Here is a 22,417-nt window from a genome sequence, read left to right on the forward strand (position 1 = left end):
AACAAACATTGTCCGGCGTTTAGTTCTCCCAAGTATAAAAAAAAAAAAAAAAAAAAAAAAAGAAAGTTCTCCCAAGTATAATTAGTGTTCCGGTTTAGAGTTTCTTAATCTTAATTTTTTTTATTATCAAATTTGGTCAATTAAATTAATATGATAATTTAATAAACAGGCTTAAAAGAAATTTTTTTTAGCCAAGATGGAAAGAAAACTTTATCCAATAATTAGGTGAAAAAAAAGAAAGAAGTTTGTAGGATTATGAATCAAACCTTAAGTGCATTGAAACTTGCGTTTGAATCTTTGTTATTTTTTTGGAACTTTGTGAGAAACCCCAATCACTACTCAATCCAACAGTGTGGAGTTCAGAACTTGATTTATAAAATATGAGGAATCTTTTATAGTTTTACATGGGCTTTGTGCATTGTGTTCTGGGGTTGGTGTTTAGAGTCAATTAAGTTAATCCAAATTATCTTTGATAAACAACGATCTTATCCAATATATATATATAAACAAAAATGAAAAATGAAAAAAAAAAAAAACAAAAAAACGCGGCATTATTAACAGAAACAGTCAAAAGAGGCCAGTACAATGGTCAGGAATCTTTTTTTCTTTTTTTTTCTTCACACAGCTCCCCAAATGCATGAGTTTGACTGTTTCTCATACAAGACTTGTGTGGATGGACCGTCCTTTTTTCTTTTTCTTTTTTTCTTTTTTATTATTATTATTATAGAAATGCTATTTTCTTTAAAGTGGGTTTTTTTTTTTTTTTTTCAACTGTAGTGTATAAAATTATCATGTGTCTTTTAATACATTAGAAACACTTTTTTAAAAAAAATAAAATTTTCTAATCTGACCACAGTGAGAATGAAGTTAAAGAAAAATCTGATTGCATGCCAGTGTGCCATAAAGTGACACAGAAGTTTGCACTGTATTGATTATTAGTGGTAAAATAACTCTGGAGACATGTTTCTTTTCTAACAGATGCCACCACGTTCAGAATGCAGACATAATTATTGGACATCTGGAACAAAAGTCTACTAGGTTTGAAAGTTTGAAGGAAATTTGAGCTTGATACAGGTTTTGGGTCCTACTCAGAAAAGTATGTTTTGAAATTTAAAGAGTTCACATGGCACAGCCAGGAAGCATTTTGGCATTTCGATTCAAAAGTATATCCACTTCCTCCAGATTGAGAGGTTGTGCCCTAAACAAATAGATTTAGCTACTGATAAAAATTCTCAACAATTTTGCTATTTGAATTCCTAGCTCTTAAAAGGCCCATTTGTCCAAGAACATCTCAAGCAGTCCGATCATCTGTTTAGATAGATAAGGCCCATTTGTCCAAGAACATCTCAAGCAGTCCGATCATCTGTTTAGATAGATAAGGCCCATTTGTCCAAGAACATCTCAAGCAGTCCAATCATCTGTTTAGATAGATAAGTCCAATAATATATATATATATATATATAACTTTTTATGATATAAATTTTTATTCGCACAATTGTAGAAAGTTTACATTTCAAGTATACAACAGTTGGGAAGGAACAACAGTGGAGCAGGGGGTTAGTTAAATTAAATTGCTGTTTATATATTTACGAAAAACTTCCTCCTCTTTACAGTACATATATATTATATTATAAACCTCAATTAAGAGTCTTGGAAATCGACTTGAAAAATATTCATCAAATCCCTCAGGAATTGGCCCCAATATTTCCTGAATGTCTTGAGGCAGCTCCCTGTAATGGTTTAATTTGTTTCGTATGACCCGCAGTAAGTCGCGGATGCAGTCAAACTTATATCGCCTGTAGCGGCCAATGTTATTGATAAATGCAGTTTCCAACTTTTCATCCCATTTCCCATTCAGGGCCACTGCCGCAGTGCTTTCTAATGCATTTAGGAGCTCAGATTCACTTTCCCTGTCTTCCAATTCAACCCGATCACTAACATCTCGAAGAAATGACAGTCTTGTCGCAGAATCCCAGAACAGGGGGTGATGCCACACGTCCATAGCCTTTGGCCTACAATATATATCATGGCCATTTCATTGTATAAGGAATGAAAGATACTATTCAAATTCAGTGATATCAAATATTGTAGCATTTAGCAATTGGAAGCAAGTTAATAGGTATTACTAATACACACAGCAAATCAGTAAAGCAGCCTCTTGGACTACACTTCAAATATACAACCAGAGGATGCCAAAAACTTATTGCTTCACTGAACTACCAACATATTTCCTACTGGCAAGATAGTGTGTGTGTGTGTGTGTGTGAGAGAGAGAGAGAGAGAGAGCAGTGTCTAAACGGAGGACTGCTGATAAACAAATCTATGGCTAGAGAAGAAGCTCTAAAGCTTTCAAAGTTAGAAGTGCAAAGATAAAGCCTTACCTCATATCCGGGTTGGGATCCAAGAGATGAGAGAAAAGATCTAAAGCTTCTGGTATATTCTCTACCAAGAATAGGTCTTTGCGGTTGTTCACAATGTTAACATCACGTTCAATACTCTCACCAAAAGGGTGTTTACCCCCAGTGGCACAGAAAAACAGAACACAGCCTAAACTGAAAATATCCACAGCACGTGTTTGGCGGCCATGGAGAAGTTGTTCAGGTGCTCGCCAACCTGAACTCCCACAACCTACAGTTAACAAAATAGAGAAATCAGACAGAAAATACAATAAAATTCTAAGCCTGCACTGCTGAACTTGCATAAAACTCCATAAGAAAGCCAATTGATTAAATCATCAGGAAATTCGTATTTTCTTGATTCACAACATTTGCCTAATCGTAGACCTAAGGTCCTAAACAACCATATCATGCATATGTATACTTCAAATTCAAAAAAAAATATGACCAATTAAACCTACCGGTAGCATGCTGGGTTAGAGAAGACATGTCCCCACTAAGGCGTTTGCTAATACCCATATCTGAAAGCTTTGCACACACCGATCTCTCTTTTGTTATTAAAACATTTTGAGGCTTTAGGTCCCTATGTATAATTCCAAGCTCATGCAAATGGGCAAGCCCATAAACCACATCTCTGCACAAATGAGTACTCTGTCAATTCTGGGCAGTTTCTCATGTAATTTATTCAACTCTGATTTAATAAAGGAGAAATAATTATAATGAATAAAAGTATCTTATGTGTCCAAGGAGAAAAACATATTTGGAAAGAGAATGCTCTTGTGAAGCAAGCAGAAATTACAAGTAACGACCATCATCCACATAAACCACTCAATTAAAATTCCAATTTAAAGCAAAGTAAATTTCTGACATAATAAATAAAGATGTCAAACCTTACTATAAAGTTCTCTCTATAGTCTCTGGTGGGTCTCACATATTTTTTCAGGAAATAGACACCAAAGGTGATATTCTTTTAAGAACTAACCGCTCTAACAGTCCTATTACAGTTCATCATTCCAGTATCATATTCAGTTATATAGTCCCTCCCAATCCTCTAAAAATGGAGGAAAATGGTCATTAAATATTATTATTATCATCACCAAGAACCTATTAGAGATACTTATTTTGTACATACATATTATCTACATGATAATTTTCTTTTATAAGTAATACCTACATGATAATTGATTAAAAATAGCCAATCTTTTTCTAATCTTGGCACATATTTGACAACTTTTAAAATACATTTTATTATACATCTAATGGGTTATGAAATACTTTATCTGCATCTTGAATTGTGTTTCATAGATTTTTTTTACTACTGTATATTGCAAAATAGCAGCAGTAAAAAGAATAAAAGAATATCTTATCATCATAATTTTGATTCTCGCCCTCCTAAAAAAATAAAAATAAAAATAAAAAATAGCATAAACTCTTGGGGTCCACCACTGGTCATAGCAAAACCCTATTACATAGACAGCAAAGCAATTTTGGGAAATTTGAGAGTAATACAAAGTCAGTCACAGCAACTTTCATCAGAGACTTGTTAATCTTTGTTTCTCATTAAGACTTCATCAACCCTACAATGATTTTATTAGATATGTTAAAAGAGAAACATTGCTTTCATGAAGTTGCTTCAATCACAGCCCAACCTAACATACTGGAAGTCATCATTGATAATAAAATTATGCAACTTCAAGCATAGAAATAACCATATAGAAATATTTTGAATGAAAGCAAGAGGGGCCCGCTAACTGAAAACTAGACATTGGAGTATGGCCAAATGCAGGTATTGTTTACGAATTGCAAAATGTTAATGGAGACAGCAAATTGTGATTGAATATAATGTAATTCAATGTGCCACCATTTTCTTCTGAGGCTGATTTTTTTACCATGAATACAAACTAAGTCTTCACCAAATTATATTAGAACTTCATATTGGTAGAAACCCTACCTTGCACAACAACCCTAGCAGAAACACAAGCAAAAAATTGAAGTACCATATTTAATGAAAATTTATTCACATTGTAAAGTATAAACCTCCACCTTTGTTTAATGGCTAGTGTATTGAAAGATTGCTACAGAAAATTTAACCACTTTACAAACATAGAAAAATTTGAGAGAAAAAAGGTCAGGTATGGGCAGACATTAAACTAACCTCATCAATTTTAGCAAATGGGGAGTAGGGTGTCCATTCTTCTTCCACAATTCAACATCCTTGTTAATTTCCTTAATTGACTGTAATCGAACAGTATACTCATTCAAGAAGTTAGAATCCTGATCCTTTGTAATTATTTGACTTTGAAAAATTTCAGAGCATATGAAGATCAAGTCATTTAAGTTACAAGCACAACGTTCCAAAGCAAGATAAACAAAATCTTGGTCATACTCCACCCCATACCAACGAACAATATTTGGATGATGGTCGGAAGCAATAAGATTCTGAATCTCTTTCAAAGCCACATCATGATGGGCTCGCACAAGACGTTTAACAGCTGCTGGACGACCATCATAAATTCCCTCAAGTACAATAGTACCATTGCTTCCCTTAGCAATTTCTTTGTAAGAAACGACTAACTTACCAATCCTACGTCCATCTACATCAGTATCTACAAGATCAGTAAATGTTACCAGTGGTTTCTGTTCACTTCCCTCAATGTTTGGAGCCCCTTTAGTCTTTCCATCATTATTCTCATGTGCATTATCTTTTGGCATTTCCTGATTATTGGCACTTTTCTTATTGTTTCCTAATCTCCGAGTTCTCTTCCTTTTGGGAGCCCCAGCTTGTACTTTGAGTTCATCTTCATGCTTATTCAGCTTAAGCTGCTCTGCTAATGCTCTATGGCGGTAGAAAACAAAGCCCATAATGGACAAAAGAGCCAGAAGAAAAGAGATAAGAGACCTTATATGAAACTTTGCCAGGATTTCAGCAAATTTGCTTGAAACTTTCATTTCATTGGCATCCACAACCAAGATACCAGAGGTCTCATTCTCGGGGGCGGGCAAACTAAGCATTTGTCTGCCTTCAGTGTTGGGAGGAGCCAGCAGTAATTGGTCATCAGCCCCTGAAGAAAACTTGTGACTAGGAGCAGGCAGAGAGAGTGGCCTCCCTCCAGAATGACCATGTAGTAGTCTATCAAATAAAGAAAGAGATTCTACCAGCCTATGATCACGAATTTGGACGACAGTAGGCCCTGACTGATAAAACAATTGCGAGTGGACATCATCCACGTACTCTTGGTCAAGCACATGGCTTGATTTATGATAAATCCCACCAAAAGAACTTTCAATTTTTCTATACCGAAAAGCAGCATCAAATTTAGCAAATGCCACATTCCACAAAACTTTGCCATTGTCTGGGGAATAATGCTGCAGTACATAATCTATCCTCTTAATGTAAAGTGGCTGCTCAACTGTTTCCAAGTTCAAAGCATCAGAATCTACCAATCCCTCAGCATCTTCAACCAATAAAACAGGGCTTTCTTCAGCACCTTGAACACCTGATTTAGAAGGAGAGTCATCCAACTTATAAGTATGAACTACTTTACCCGACTTGGCATCGACAAGAAACACAGTCGTTTTCTTTGATCCTAATGTAATTCCTCCATCCTCTGATACATAAGGAGCATTTCTGATATATTCTTCAGGACTCTGTTCAAGTTTCTGGAATGCAAAGACATTATTATGCATCAACAACTCAACCATGCTGGAACAAAAAAACTAAAAGCATACTTTCACTTAACATGAAAAGAGCCACCGCTAGGCGGGGCAATCATTCCATTCTTCCATAGCATCTTTCAAATACTAACACTGACAATTGAAACGTTTGAACATACACTACTGCAAAATTATAGGAAATAATCATATGCAAAAACGAGTTTACGTACCACTTTCCCCAATCTCTTGCTATGAGCATAAAGCGCCAAATCCTCACCGCAATCAATATAGGCGTCATTATCTGATTCAGAGGCATTACTTTTATCATTGTCACGGCTACGGAATTCCTGATACGAAGAGTAAATCGGCCTGCCGGACTCGAATGACCACAGAATTTTCCTTGAACCAGTGTCCACTAAATACACTTTTCCATCCAAATCAGCCACTACTACTATCTCACGTTTACTGCAATCAAAGACCAAAAACATAAAAAATACAATTAGAAAACTAAACCCTAAACCATATATGTGTATATAAAAACCTAATTTTATGTCCCTGAGTGAACGTAATGCATAAATTTATAGCAAAATTACTACTTACGGCGTGGGAGGCAAGAGAGAGTTGAACAGGTTGAAACCCTTGAGGGATGGGCTGGTGATAGCCGAGCTGGAGAGACAGCTAATTGTTGAAGATAATATCACCGCCAAGAGCAGAGCAAAGATCAAAGCACGTCTCATTCCTGAGATCGTCGATTTGGACAGGAAATGGTAAGTGTCGGAATGATCTAGGGCTTCAAGTTCCGAGACTTATGGCAGGACATGTCATAATGCGATTTGGGCAATTAGGATTTCTAAATTTTGGTGAGGATTAGGAAATCTATCTTTCGCGGTTTTGATCCGCTACGGAAAGGCGTGGGAAAATTAGAAGAATATTCCATTTTGAGAATGTAAAGTACCGGTCCACATTTTTGCTAATACTTGACACTGATAATAGATTGCCACTTAGCTTTATAAGAAACTTATAAGCATAACTGCCCTAGGAGGATTCTTTTGAGAATTTTTTATTTTTTTTTTTAATTTATTTTAAGAACCAATTTTATTCCTAGACTTAGTATTCTGTATTCTCTCATATTTATTAATTATTAATATTCTAAAGTTATTTATAGTGCTATTAATTATTAGAATGTGTTATAGGAAAAAAAGTATTGAGCATATGCGTATGAGATTTGAACGGATGTCATGCAATTCTTTTGTACGAAATTCTAGAAGATTGAAAGAGGTTTTAAGCGGTCTATTTGTTCGAATAGGATGTCTTCTTATTCGAGCGTCTATTTAAATAATTGAATCTTATTGAGGGTCTCTCACAATTGCCTATTTGATTATTGAAAATAAACAATTACAAGAAATCCGCAATTATAGAAAATCTTGTTCCGTATAAGATCCTAATGAAAACTTGATCTCAAGTAGAAGTTAGGTATTTTTATGATTAGTTAGGGTTAAAATTGCCTCGAATAATTTTTTTTGTTTAATATGTTATATAGACCATTTCTATATCTATATTTTTGTCTCATTTAATAGACCATTTTTAGAAATATAAAATCAGACGAAGAACTTGATGCATGTGATAAAATTGTTCCTCTCCCTCAACCTTCATTACAACATAAACATTTGGTGATAATGAACACTGAAAAACATAGGCCATAGACAATCAGCCAAAAATATGTACGTAATCATCTAAGCTTCATATACTTTGCATTCTTCATCAGACGGGTTTGTCTCGCAGAAGTCCTCCAATGGGTCTCCGCTTCCTGCTACAGGTGAACCTGGCCATTTGCTTGCTACCAAATGAGCCAAATCAACAACCCTTTGGCTGCAAAACAAGACCACACAATTGTTAGGACATAGTCAAAAGAACATTGAACCAAATCATCTTCTGTAAACTAACTTGTAACTAAATACTAAGCTAGTTATAGCCCACAAGGATAGTCAATTGGTCTACTTGTTTGGTTAATACCAGCAGAGCGGAAGTTCGAGCCTTCACTCAACCGATACACGGTTCTTATAGCTGGATCGTGTTTCTAAGGGGCTCATAAAACAATGTGATTCAGTATCCTCACCTGTATCCCCATTCATTGTCATACCAAGCAACCACCTTGAGCATGTCATCACCCATGACCATGGTTAATGAAGAGTCAATGGTGGAAGAAACATCAGTGCACCGGAAGTCAACTGAAACAAGAGGGACATCACACACAGCCAAAATGCCCTTCAGAGGCCCGTCAGCTGCTTTTCTGAAGGCTGAATTGACATCTTCGGCTGAAATACCCTTCTTCGCAACGTTCACAACAAGGTCAACAACTGACACGTTAGGTGTAGGCACACGGAGTGCAATGCCATTGAGCTTGCCCTTGAGCTGGGGTAGCACTAAAGACACGGCCTTGGCTGCACCAGTGCTTGTTGGGACTATGTTCAGTGCTGCAGCCCTGGCTCGCCTCAAGTCCCGGTGTGAAGCATCCAAGAGCCTCTGAAAGTAGACAATGTAGGCTCTGTAAGTACCTTTGGTTGAAATCCTTATAACACTAAGAATTTGATAGGAGAGAAGAATTCTTCTGTTTGATTGTCTACCTGGTCTCCTGTGTAAGAATGAGTAGTTGTCATGGTCCCCTTGACAATGCCTGCAAAATGGGGCAGTGTCTAAGATTATGCATTTTCACAAAATCTTCTCTAATGCTGGAAGCAAATTGAAGCATAAGGACCTTATTAGATTTATGCTCCCAAATTTTGTGAACCCTCTCATAGGACTCAACATCCACCTCATCATCAATTCATCATGGGATAAGACGTGGGTGGTAGTTCTTAGCTTCAATTGTTAATTTTATCTTTTAATGCCAATATTTGTTAACATGGGTAGTGGGTAATTTACTTAGATTGCAAGTAGTTTTCTTTAGTAAAAGTAGTAACCGTTGTTGTATTAAGTGTATATATATGTGTGTCATTAGAATAGAAAAGGTAGAGAAGAAAGTGTTTGTATTGTGGTATTAATTTCTCCCGCCCTAAGTGAAGATTTGTATTATGGTTACTCCCACCCCAAGTGAAGATTATCAATTTATCTTTATTGACTTTGACTAAGACCTATCAACCCTTACCGAATTCTTCGTCAATGACCTTCACAAAAGGAGCCAGACAGTTTGTGGTGCAAGAAGCATTGCTGCAGAAGGAAAAATAAAAATTGACCAGCGTTTAGAATATTTCACTATAAGAGTTGATATAAAAAAATCAAATAGCTCAAGCAGCATGATAGAGACTATGTAGAAACACTGACCTTACAATGTTAGCAACCTCGTGGCCGTAATCCTTTTCATTTACCCCAAGAACATAGGTTGGAATGTCTGCACCTTTTGCAGGAGCAGTGATGATGACTTTCTTGGCACCAGCTTGGATGTGTTTCCCAGCACCGGGGCCGTCTACAAACACTCCTGTACCCTGTAGAACAACAAATCATTCAATAATCTTACAAGGTCTGTCAAAAACTGAGCCAACTTGGGAGAAATTTTTATGGTATCTTTTACCTCAATAACAATGTCGATGCCAAGCTCAGCCCAAGGGAGCTTGAGAGGGTCCCTGCTAGAAACAACCTTGATGGGCTTACCATCAACGGTGATGGTTTCATTGTCTAGTATTTTCACATCTGCTTTGAAAGTTCCCAGCATAGAATCATATTTTAGCAGGTGTGAAGCCTGCATATATATGCAATGATAAATGAAACTTGGATTAATATAATTAAAAAAGTTTATTCCCCAAAAGCCATGGCATTCAGAATTTATAAGTAAATTATCTTACATTCTTGACACCACCACTGTCGTTGACAACGATGACATCTAGGGGTGAATTTTTGCGGCCATGCCAGCATCGGAGGAAGTTCCTGCCAATGCGTCCAAATCCATTGATTGCCACCTTCAGTTTCGCCACCGTTTCTCCCCTGACTGGGGCTGATCCTGTTGTCTGATTTCAAGAATATGTTCAATGTGACAAATTAGTAAGTGAGTTTATCCAGTGAATAAATAAATAATCATCACCCTCTATATAGATCCCATGAGTAAAGGTCTTAAGCTACTTACAGCGCCTGATAGGTCTCTAAGCTTGTGAAATATGTTAATTTTGCAGATTACAAGGTGGGACTAATTAAGCTGGTTAAAAAACAAAGCAAGCTACTTGAACTTGGGACAAGATTGTTTGGATAAGCCGCAAGTCAAGCAGCCTATCCTTTGGCTCAACTGGGTTTTGTTTTTTACCCAAACTTGGCACAAGATTGTTTGGAAAAGCTCAATAAAAGCTTCCCCAAGCTTTTAAGAGTGGAAGTTTTTTTCTTCTTTTCTCTTTTTAGCAAAGTTTGAGTCATCAATGGATTGCTGAATCAAATCTAAGGTATTTTTGTGTGTGTGTGTGTGTGGGTGTATGTGTATATATACAAGAAATTAAGAGTAATAATAAGATCACCTTGGGAGTAAGTTGGGTAGCCACGACATCAAAGAAGGATGCCTCTCTAGCTTTCTTGGCGTAGGTCACACAGCTACTGGCTCTAAGCCCAGAAAACTCAGCCGCTTCCAGCCTCTGCACAACCAAAATGAATTGAGAACCTTAGAAAACCCAAAAGGCTTCAAAAACATCTTCTTACATGAACTTTATGCATGACCTTAGCAGAGCATTGGGTAGGGAAAGAATTGGAACTCTTGGAAGGAAGCCTTGTGCTGGTTGGTATCCTTGAAGAAGCTAGAGCTGCGTGGCTGGCCATGGCTGCAACTAAAGCTAAAGTGAGTTACTTCCTCGGTATTTATACAGTTGAATTCGTTTGTTCAGTTAATAGATTAAATTTCATACACATAGTCATCGTTGATTTTTTTTTTTTTAACTATTATAAAAAATTATGGTTGCAAGTGAGTTAAAGGAACGTGTGGTGAGAATGGTACTTGAAGATATATGAGATAAGATACTGTTGTGACTCCAACTTCATAATCTGAACCACAGATTGGTCACCCATTAATTTCTTCCAGCAATGCCCTTTCATCTTCTCAAAGGGACGATGTGTACCATCCATTAGATCTTTTATTAGCATATTTCTGGCTGTTAAGAAATCATGGCTGATGGTGGAGAACATTCAATTCAAAGCAGAATATCTGTGTCATTTACTTTAGGAAGAAAATCATATGCAGTCTATGTTCTTAAACCTTTTTCTTTATAAAGAAGTTAAATGGATTGGGATTTCCAGAAATTTGATGTCCAATATAGATAGACTCCACACCTGCCTCTTAATGGGAACTGTCTGAATTGCATATAATTCGAACAACAAATTTAAGAGGGTCTTGATTTAAGAGAAATTCTATTAGATTCATTAGACTGTAAGGCTATTAATAATGTTGCAGGGATTGAATTAGAAATTGCTACTTTCTTAGGGATAGATTTAGCCCTCTTTAAATGAAATTATGGTTTTCCCACCAAAGAGAAGGAAAGGAAAAAAGGGCATCTTGTGTTTAGGCGACTTTGTCTTTCATTTCGTACTTTTGAGGATAAGAAATTTAGGATCAAAATCCCATGGTGCTGGACCAAGTTGCCGAGATATCATCACAAATTTAACGTGAAAGGTTGTGAACACTAAAAAGTCTATACAACATGAGTATGATATAAAGCAACAACTCAAACATCGACTCCGCTTGCCACATTCTAGCGAGAGTAATGCTACTCTTTCGTTATTTCACACTGATTGACCTAACGTATTTTAAGTGATTTTTCATGTTAGCCATTTAAAATAACAAAATGAAAGTTACTTAAAACACATCACTTCAGCCGGTGTGAAATGAGTATGATAAATGAGCATAAAGAACCACCACCACGGATAAAAGATCTCCCTAATAATTCCAAGATCCATATTTCCCTCAGTAATATATAGGAGAATTAGCATAGTTTTCAATTTGTAAGTAATTCCAGCTTCTTTTTGTGAACGGCACTTTAAGAACCTATATAGCCTGTTAGAGACCAATGAAAATGAAACGGTAAAATAGGGCAGGAACCAACTCATGATAAATTGTGACAACAAAATGCAGGATGTCCAACATTTTTCCTCTTGGATAAACTGATGATATCCAATGATTTTCTCTCAAGGGTCTTTGGCCATAGCAATTACAAGCTACCATCAACAAGACTATGTCACGGAAATAGCTGCTGATACACAGGATGGAACACACGTATAGAATAATATTGCATAGAACTTGACACCAGTTCCAAGCAATTCACCAGAATAATATTTGTCAAAATATCTAGACCCAGTCTAAAAAGTCACCATGTTGAAGAAACAAGTAAACTGATTGTTGAGAGGGGGAAAAAGGTGTTACAAGAAATTCAACTACTATTTATTAATCTGGAAGTTACTGGTAGATAAGGCCAGTTATATCATGACATAATCAAGAGAAATTATTTAGCAGCTTCAACTTCATCTGAGATCACATCCACACCATTTGGCTCTTCTTCTGATCGGAGCTGAGTTGAAACGCCATCTATAGCGGAGTTCAGCTGTGCAATCTTCTCAGCCAGTACTTTCCGTGTTCTCTATAGAAAGAAAGGGTCATTCATAATGCATGAATGTTTCAGAACATAAACATAGAGAGTAATCATGTCAACAGAAACAACAGCACATCAAGGAATTTCTGAGTTAAAATAAACAGCTGACTTCTGAGGAAAAATATGAGAAGCTTTTTTTTGATAAGTAGAAAAATATGAAAAACTGAACATGGGGTAAACACGTTTCAGCAAAACACTAGAGTACCTGAGTGAGCAAAGAAATATGAATAAAGCAACAAAAAACAATTTTACATGATTATAAATTAGGAGCAAGTCAAGCAAGGCCTCGAAAAGATCTATCCTGCTAATTGATTATAGACAGATGGAGTCAAGAGCAACTTTCCACCTCCAAAGCTTTGTCTTCGTCGTATATGAATTTGGGCAGTTTCCTCATTAAATCCTTTCGGTCAGCTCCAGTTAGTGTTTTGCTGATCTGTAGGAGAAGAAAATAAATTAGAAATGTAGTGAGGAAAAAGAAATCGAGGATTGCCACATACAACTGTCAAAGAGAAGCATAAGGTCCCATAGCCCATAGATTGCTGCACTGGGAATCTCCACAATGCTACACCACTAGATATTTAAAGAATGTAGACAATACTCTTATGATCATTTAAAAGTAGATAACCCATTGAATCAACATGTGGCATCTTTTAATATTAAGGGACGCCCCACAGTATACTGGCTTCTACCATTTGCAGGAAAAGTTAATTACAGGTAAATTAACAAGAACTAGACCTGAGGTGCATATACACAACCGAGTGTGCCAACTATGAGTCCTCCCAAAACAAAGCCACCTACAAAGATGCTTGCACTGCTTGGCCATCCATGATCACTGTAATTAGACAATATAAGCAGGATAATGGCATTTAGAATTTCTAGTCATATATAATACAATAAGGCTCCATCCCCACCCAAAACAAAATAAAATAAAACGTGAAACATGTAAATTCGAAGGTAAACATGTCATAGATTGAGCAACTCACTTCAAACTGACAAAAACAAAATCTATTATGCATTTTTGCACCACGCTTGGCATATCATAATCTCAGAGAAGGACTACAAAGAATTATGATTACAAAGTAATGGCAAAGATGATACCTATTCCCAGCTTGAACTATGAGCGGCCTTCTGGATGTACAAAGTTGCAATTTCCCTACACGATTGGTACCAAGCAACAAGTTGGAGGGAGCTGCATTCCCAACAAATTGGTTCGATGACTTGAGAGTAGATCCTAGAAAAGAGTTCACAGGGATAGATAAGTAAGCAGTACTGTCAAACCAATAACAGAAAACATGCTCAGTGTGGGAACTGGGAACCATTGCTCCACAGCCAGAGACATACTAGGTGGTTCTTTCATAAGCAACAACCATACATGCAAATATTTCCCGCAAAGAGACATCCAAAATAAAACCTTGTACATCAGGTTGAATGAATTTATAGTTTAGTAAAATGAACCTCTACCAACTGTCAAGTATGCCAGCCATCTAGAATTCAAGAACTACTGCTTCCTACGATGACAAGATACAAAAAGAGCAACAATATACCAACATTAAAGTGTGTTTATATATCTGAGATAAGAGTATCATAAGATTAGTGATAGAGGAGGTGATACCATTACAAAATTAAGTGAAAACCCAGGTGTCGGATAAAATTCCAACCTAAACACCCCAAGCAGACCCTAAAGAATCTCAGAGCTTGAAAGAAAACCGAGTTAAATTTCTGAAACACAAGTCCAAGTGCCCAAGTTCCAATCTCCAACAAAGACTGCAGCTTTAACTTTCAAGACCCGATTTTGATTTCTGATGAAATTTACTTTCGAATGTTCTACATTCTAGTGGGGTTTTCTAGGACGAGCAAGATCAGTATCCCATATAACAATGATATTATATAAGTCAACCTATCATCTCTCATAGCAACACGCTCAAGCCCACAAGTATCCACTACCTTCTTTCTCTCATGCTTGCCAAGAACCACACTAAATTTCAAAGCTTTTCGCAAAAAGCCATCTGGGAAACTCTCGGATTTCCAGATCAAAGCTCTCTAAGACAGACTTGATGATTAGCACCAAAGCTGAGAACAGTAGACATGATCACATTCGAAAAATGGAAATAACGCTCTAACAGATCCTTCGGCCAGATTTATTGAGTCCTAGAACGCAAGCAAGAAAGACACAGAGGACCTAATTCTAATCATATATCAAGAAAAAAAAAATGAAAGAAAGAAAATGTGAGAGAAAAGTTACCAGGAGATAACTGGGCTTGAGGATTTCTCATCGAAATCAACGAACTCGAAATAGCAGCCATTGTTTGAAAACAAAAACACGCTGTGAGTGAGAGAGATAGAGAGAGCGAGAGAGAGGGAGTGTGGTAAAGACCGTTCAGACGTTTTGGAAAAACCAAGCAGGTGTGTTATCTGGGTTCGATAACTACTATGCTTTTTGGTGGAAATCTTAATTGAGTAATGTTGAGAAAAATGACAACATGAATTGCTAGCCTATGATTACCAATGGACTCCCACACATTGCCACCTTTGATTAGGATATAACTCCTAAAATTATCTTAAATTAAGATGACATATTACACATCATTATCTCAATCATTTTTTTAATTTATCTTTTTATAAATTCAATAGAGCTGTGGACTCATACAAGTATTACACAAATTCAATAATGAATTCATTGATTCACTGTACGGAGACCGGTGAAAGATGAGATAAAAAATAATTTTTATTATTTCTTTTAATTAAATAATTTAAAATTTGTTATATCTAATATATAAATGAAAGTACAGTTCATTATTTCCATTTGCATGTTGTTAGGGATAATACAACTTTTATTGTGATTAATATGATAATGCCATTGCTCTCACATTCACGTAACACTTACTACGTCACTAAGTAATTAAATTTGATTAATGTAGATAGTTGATAGTCACATTGACTACTACATCAATTTTATGACCAATTCAAGTAAAAACCCTTAAATTTTAAAAGTCATAACTTAATCACCTATTTTTACAATAAAGTTTTCTTTTAAATTGAGTATGAGAAATTTTTTTCATTCCAACCTATTAAATTAACATGTGTATTTACTAAAGACATATGTTAGTTTATATTAAAAATTTCCTCCAAATTAATTTTGAAGGAAAACTTTGTCTTGTTTTATTACTATATACTTATTTTTGGATGTTTTTGCTCTTAGAATGTTACTTGACTTTCAAGATATCAATGGTAATACACAAGCTTCTAGCCAAAGGCAAATTAAATGATAATTATACCAAACATTATTCGCTTGGTGTCTTCAAAGGCAACCACCTTCGCAAATTAAGAAAAACAATAAGCAGAAACATCCACAAGCATGGCTTTAGATTATGACCGTAATCCATGCATAACTGAGTATTTTGACCGGCGCAGATCTCAATTCTGGCTCCAACAGCCGGCTTGATTTTATAATACAACATATTAATTCGGTCTGTCGGGGCAACGGCAATATTCATAAGATTACCAACCGTTTCGGTCCCTGCAGAAAAAAACAAGAAGCATATGACAAGTTTATTGTGTCTCTCATCTGCAGCTTAATTTTCCTACATTATATATTTGCTTAGATCCTCCCTCTTGTTTCCTACGAAATGCAAACTCGTTTGATTCTACTCTAGTTTTAATTGCTTGAAGCGATGGCTGCTAGTGCTCCAGGAGAAAGGTCTCTGCAGCAGACACCAACATGGGCTATCGCGGTTGTTTGTGCTGGATTTGTGGTTCTGTCTTTGTTAATAGAACATGCAATTCATTCCATTGGAAAGGTAATGTTTTTGGTTGTATAAATCTGTCGTACTAGGTTGGTATATATCCATAACATCTGCTAACTTTGTTTTCCTGTTATGACAGTGGTTTCAGAAACGCAGGAAGAAGGCCATGAGTGAAGCCTTGGAGAAAATTAAAGCTGGTAGGAGTCTCCCATTGCACTTGGTGTCAATGTGTCATATTATTACATAAGATTTGGGCAATGACAGAGCTGAGGGATCTTGACCCGTTTAATTATAGATGCTGTGCTTTCTCTTGGTGGATTAGGGTCGAGATGTTTGACCCGTTTAATTAAATAAATTGGGTTAGAGTTGACGGAACTCATTAGCATTGTTAGATGTATATCACCCCCTTCAAACTTCAAAGTAATTGTTTGTTTGATTGATTATTCTTGTCATTTGTTTTGTCCCGCAGAGTTGATGCTATTAGGTTTCATATCCCTACTGCTTACGGGGGGTACAAGATCTATAGCAAAGATATGCATCCCCTTTGAACTTGGAGACACCATGCTTCCATGTAAAATTCATGATTATAGGAAACATATTGAAGTTTCATATGCTGAAAGTATATTATGGCGCTTAGTCTTGGCAGGCCCTGCAGGAGTTGACCATTGCTCGCAATATGTAAGAATCACCAACTCTTATTTTGAAACACGACGTTAAAACCATAATTATCATGCTACGTGACAATTTACCAAATTAATTATTAAAATGTGAATTATTACATGATAGTTCATATGACATTTACAATGCTTGCAGATTGATTGACAATCCGTATGACACTTACCATGTTCTCATTTTCATACAATATAGATTGCCACGTGAGTTTGTAATAGAATTGTAGTAAAAGATGCGATACCTCAAGCATTTTCCAATTACTTATGGTTTATATTTTTAGATAATGTGTAAAGAGTAATATTACACCTACAATACTTTTACAATTTGTTGACACATGTCAGCATATATTTAGAGCTACATTAGTCATAAAAGAATTTTTTAACACTCCCAAATCATATGCAGACAAGTGTTAACAAGTTATAGGTCTAGCATTTTTCATGAATTATAATTAACCCCAAGTTTTTTTTGCTAATTAGGACAAAGTGCCACTGATTTCACAATCCGGGTTACACCAACTGCATATATTCATATTCGTCCTCGCTGTTTTTCATGTTCTCTACAGCGTCCTTATCATGGCTCTGGCGCAAGCTAAAGTAAGTCTCATTATTTTATTATGGACAAATTCTTTCAATTCACGCTATAAAATTATTATGTGTTCTTTGTTTTCTTTATATTATATAGACTTAAAAAAATAAAAATTTCAATATATCAAAGAAAAGTTAAATGATTTGATTTTTAATGTTTAGAATCTAACCAATGAGTTACATGCCATCAAACCTTGCAATCTCTCTCTTGTGATTGAAGTTCTTACGATTTGCTTGTGGATGTTGATCAGATGAATAAATGGAAAGCTTGGGAATTGGAAACATCGTCATTGGAATATCAATTCACCAACGGTGATTCCTTCTCAATGTTCTCATCCTCTGTTTTCACTATTATTTTTTTTTTCCTCAAAATTAAATGGGCTGATGGGTCTCTGTTTTGTTTCTTCCAGACCCAGCAAGATTTAGGCTCACTCATCAAACATCCTTCGTGAAGCGTCACTCTGGCTTCTCAACCAAGCCTGGAATCATATGGATTGTAAGCTTGAAGATACCACATGTGGGCTAGGGCCTACTAATGGGCTCTATTCTTTTTGTTTTAAGCTATGTTTTAAATTATTTCTTGCTTGTTAATTATTTTTTGGACATTTTTTCTTTAATTAATATGTTAAACTGATACTTGTTCTTAGAACACGTGAGGAAAACTAACGTTTCTTAATTTATTTTGGGACGTGTTTTTTGTTGTTGTTTGAATAAATGTTTTAATGTAACATAAATGTAAAAATTGTTTTAGTGATTTAAAGAGCATTTTGTGTTTTAAATAATTTGTTAATATATATTATCTTGAGAATGTAAAATAAAAAATATAAAACAAAAAACATTTTGCCTTTGTCCTTATTTTCTTATTTCCTTAAAATTTTATTGACTTGAAATGTTTGTTACAGGTGGCATTCTGTCGGCAATTCTTTGGTTCGGTGTCAAAGGTGGACTATTTGACCACGCGTCATGGATTTATCAATGTAAGTGAAATGAACGGCATATAAAGTTACTGATTGGGGCTTCTGTCTCCCAAATATATATATTATCAAAAAACAAATCTTAAAATTTATATTTTATAAGCTACTGTAAAAAATTTATTGTTTCCTTCTAAAAAAAAAAAAATTGATCAATTTTTCTAGTGTTATATGCTCGTATGCATGCCAGATTAAGCCAAGTCTAATATATGGTGCAGGCACATTTCGCTTCAAACAGTAAATTCAATTTCCATAAGCATATTAAGAGATCCATGGAAGATGATTTTAAAATGGTCGTGGGAATCAGGTCCATCTTTCAATCCAATATGCCTTCTACAATTACCTTAACACTAGGGTCTAGTGCTAAAGATTTTTGTTTTTATATTTTGTTCCTATTTTTGCAGTATTCCTCTATGGATTTTTGCGGCCATCTTGTTGCTTCTCAATGTCTACAGTAAATCTCTTTCTCTCTCTCTCTCTCTTATTTACACACAAATAGAATCAAGATTATTAACACTTTTGATATAATCTGCGAATCCGATATGAACTCAATACAAAATTAGTAGATTAAGGTTAAGGGGTATGACCTGTTTAATTAAATATGTCGGATTGTCGTTGACCTATATAGCCTTATTCCCATATTTTAATACGACTCAAACTCGACACACGATATTTCAGGCTGTCAATTTTTTACATAACTCGTGAACTCGACATAAACTCAATACAAAAATTATAAATTATGATTGACGGGTCTGACTGGTTTAATTAAATGAGTCAGATTAATATTAACCTTTTATTTTTATGTCTTAATACAACTAAAAACTAACAGATGAACACGGATTGACACCCCCTAAAATGGAGGTGCCTTGAGAGTCATAGCTCCCCCAATTTTGAAATGTTTTTATGGTAAACATTTCAAAATTAAAACCTATGGCCCATTTGCTTACGTAAACGATGCACAAATAAACAGAATATTAATTAAAAAATTGCATTTTGATACATTTTTCACTCATATTTTGTCCTGCATGCATACACAAATTTCTTGTCATGGTAATCATGGTATTGAAAATTTATTTTTGACTTCATTGGTGCAGAATGGTACACGCTCGCCTGGCTGTCATTAGCACCGCTAGTTGTAAGAGATGCTCAACTATCCCTCCTACTAGTTGACTTAATAATAGAACAATATTATATATTATATTTTTATTTTCCTATGGTAATGAGACAATGTCTATTTGTTATTGAATATTTTTGAGCTATTATACTTTGTCACATTAGCATAGTGAAATAAAAGAGGTATAAAGGTTTGACATATACGGTTTCTTGTCTCTGTATAATTAAGAGTAATGTTACAAATCACACAACTATCTCACTTTGTTAATGTGTCCTTGTTAGTATTGTGAGATAATTTGGAGATGTCTAACATTTCTTTAGGCACGATTCAAAGTGTTGAGGTGTTGCATATGATATTTTCTTGTGCAGATACTTCTATTGGTGGGCACGAAACTTGAAGTTATTATTATAGAGATGGCTCAAGAAGTTCAAGATCGAGCCACGGTTGTTAAGGGAGCTCCAGTGGTGGAGCCAAGCAATAAGTATTTTTGGTTTAATAGACCCCAGTGGATTCTTTTTTTGATACATTTTACATTGTTCCAGGTGAGCTTTCAAGTCTGCTACTCTCCATAATGTTGTGTATATAGTTAATATAGAAATAACAGATTTTTTCTGCAGAGGAGGGAAATAAATATTACAGATTAAAGTCAAAATAACATGTCAAATGACAACATTAATTAATAATATATGACATGGTAGTACACAAACACGGAACACGGGGTTGCTGGAGGCATAACTTTTGGTATGATAATCCATGGGACCATGGCCTTCTCCGGCCCCGTTTCCGTCCTTGGTAGTACAGTTTAGTTGAAGATATCTTTATGATGTTCATTGCAAATTTTGTAGACGATTTATTGCAGTAGCTTGTTGAGCTTTATATAATTACATACTCTTTAACTCTAGAGTAATTTGCCATATGTGCAGAATGCTTTCCAAATGGCATATTTTTGTGTGGATTTGTGTATGTTATTTTATCCTATATTTGATAAATTATGATAATAACAGAATAAAATTAAAAAAAAAAAACTTCTAAAGGAGTTTTTCCTTTGCATAATTGTTGTTACATTAGATGCCTAGTATGAGTTTGGGATGCACCATGCTTCAAAGAAAACTTGCCTGCAGCACTGACGAGGGTTTCCCTTGGAGTAGCCCTTCTGATCCTATGCAGCTATATCACCTTCCCTCTCTATGCCTTAGTAACACAAGTGAGTAAAATTACGGATTATCGGTTCTGTCTTTAAAAACACACTCATTTGTGTACTTTCACGTTTTCAAATCATCATTTTTTTTAAACACATTCTCAAATGAGACACTTTTTGTAATTTTATTTAAATATGTGCGTTTGACCTATAAAATTGTAGGGCCAAACTCGCCCTTTAACGTTTTCATAGATCTTATGCTAGCTCAAGGTTTTTGACTCCTATTCATATTCCTAGATGGGATCTCATATGAAGAAAACAATCTTTGAGGAACAAACAGCAAAGGCACTTAAGAAATGGCAGCAGGCGGCAAAGGATCGAAGGAAGCTGAGGAAAGCTGGAATAGTAGTAGATAGTCTTTCAGGTTTTTTGAGTGTAGAAAGCACACTAAGCCGAGGAACATCACCCCTACATTTGCTCCACAAGCACCGGCTATCCAGTAAATCAGAACCTAAAGGTGTTCCCAGCTCCCCAAGATCTTACCAATCTGATACTAATCTTTTAGAGATTGAGGGTTTCACGCCTGACAGGCTTGAATCAAGAATGCAAGATCAACCAGGAGGAAATGAAAGAATCACACAACATTGATTTTTCATTCGTTAAGGCTTAAAATTTAGGCGATTCGGATTCTCAACGATTTGCTCATTTCTTCATTAGTAATCTAAAAAGCAAATATGAGAATTTTTATAGAATTCACGTATCCATCGTGTTCGAGCAAGTAGGTGGACTGCCCAAATTCTATTTGGACATGTAGGTTTTATAAGAGTGGACTGTTAATGCATCATAATGTCACAATGTACTTTATTAGTCTATTATTGTTTCATAAAATTCTATAAGATATTAATCTTTTCTTTAAGAGAAAGACTCTTTAAAATATCAATTTCTCTATCAAATTTTAATACGATGCTTCTAATAAAAGTAAGATGCAATCCCTCTTCTATAAGTGGAAATAAATATAATAGCATATCGTTTAAAGCATTGTGTGGGTGCTATTGAAAATATATAAAATAAAATAAAATAAACAAAACAAAACAAAGTAAACCACCGATGAGTATCAATGGGATTTTTTAATTTAAGAGGAGCCTAGCTTAGTAGCTTTACAGGGAAGGAAACTTCGAATTAAAAAAAAGGAATGAAGATTCCAAATCATTAGTGGGACAATGCATCAATCTTCATATAAATTAAGGGTCCACATTTCCTCTAGATTATAAAAAAGATAATCATTAAAGCATTGCAATGAAACGACAGAACCATTTAGACAAAAATCAAAGTCCATCTCGAACAAAACAGTAATATATTATAGTTAAATGGTCGAGGCTACTCACCTAAGCCAAGCATCTAAGCAAGTCAAGGTGCTTTTTTTTTGTTTTTGTTTGTTTATTTATTTATTTTATTTTAATCTTTGGCTCAATTGTGATAATATAAAGTTTAATAGTGTTCGAGCAACTCAGAAGAGTTAAGCATATATGCAACT

The 22,417-nt window shown here is 35.4% G+C and overlaps 3 protein-coding genes and 1 pseudogene across 3 annotated transcripts; 1 reads left to right on the forward strand and 3 right to left on the reverse strand.

Moving 5' to 3' along the window:
* Positions 1-1,455: 1,455 nt before the first annotated feature.
* On the reverse strand, positions 1,456-6,958 carry LOC132190100 (serine/threonine-protein kinase/endoribonuclease IRE1b). Its single transcript, XM_059604985.2, has 6 exons — positions 6,651-6,958; positions 6,281-6,515; positions 4,552-6,056; positions 2,858-3,030; positions 2,382-2,628; positions 1,456-2,012 (listed from the first exon to the last, which is right to left on the reverse strand). The coding sequence occupies exons 1-6, from the start codon at positions 6,785-6,787 to the stop codon at positions 1,562-1,564; spliced, it is 2,748 nt and encodes a 915-aa protein (XP_059460968.2). The 5' UTR covers positions 6,788-6,958; the 3' UTR covers positions 1,456-1,561.
* A 690-nt stretch (positions 6,959-7,648) lies between these two features.
* GAPB (glyceraldehyde-3-phosphate dehydrogenase B subunit) lies at positions 7,649-10,896 on the reverse strand. The gene is made up of 9 exons (XM_059605433.2): positions 10,743-10,896; positions 10,547-10,660; positions 9,890-10,051; positions 9,619-9,786; positions 9,372-9,532; positions 9,196-9,257; positions 8,675-8,724; positions 8,167-8,573; positions 7,649-7,919 (listed from the first exon to the last, which is right to left on the reverse strand). Exons 1-9 carry the CDS (start codon positions 10,839-10,841, stop codon positions 7,784-7,786), a joined length of 1,359 nt encoding a protein of 452 aa, XP_059461416.2. The 5' UTR covers positions 10,842-10,896; the 3' UTR covers positions 7,649-7,783.
* Positions 10,897-12,269: 1,373 nt separating this feature from the next.
* Positions 12,270-15,090, reverse strand: LOC132189973 (inner membrane localized protein). The gene is made up of 5 exons (XM_059604838.2): positions 14,904-15,090; positions 13,760-13,892; positions 13,397-13,493; positions 13,008-13,094; positions 12,270-12,649 (listed from the first exon to the last, which is right to left on the reverse strand). The coding sequence occupies exons 1-5, from the start codon at positions 14,962-14,964 to the stop codon at positions 12,515-12,517; spliced, it is 513 nt and encodes a 170-aa protein (XP_059460821.2). The 5' UTR covers positions 14,965-15,090; the 3' UTR covers positions 12,270-12,514.
* A 1,242-nt stretch (positions 15,091-16,332) lies between these two features.
* On the forward strand, positions 16,333-21,553 carry LOC132191112 (MLO protein homolog 1-like; annotated as a pseudogene).
* The last annotated feature ends 864 nt before the right edge of the window (positions 21,554-22,417 follow it).

The sequence above is a fragment of the Corylus avellana genome, chromosome 9 (assembly GCF_965113065.1).
Source record: "Corylus avellana chromosome 9, dhCorAvel1.hap1.2, whole genome shotgun sequence".
NCBI classification, from domain to species: Eukaryota; Viridiplantae; Streptophyta; class Magnoliopsida; order Fagales; family Betulaceae; genus Corylus; species Corylus avellana.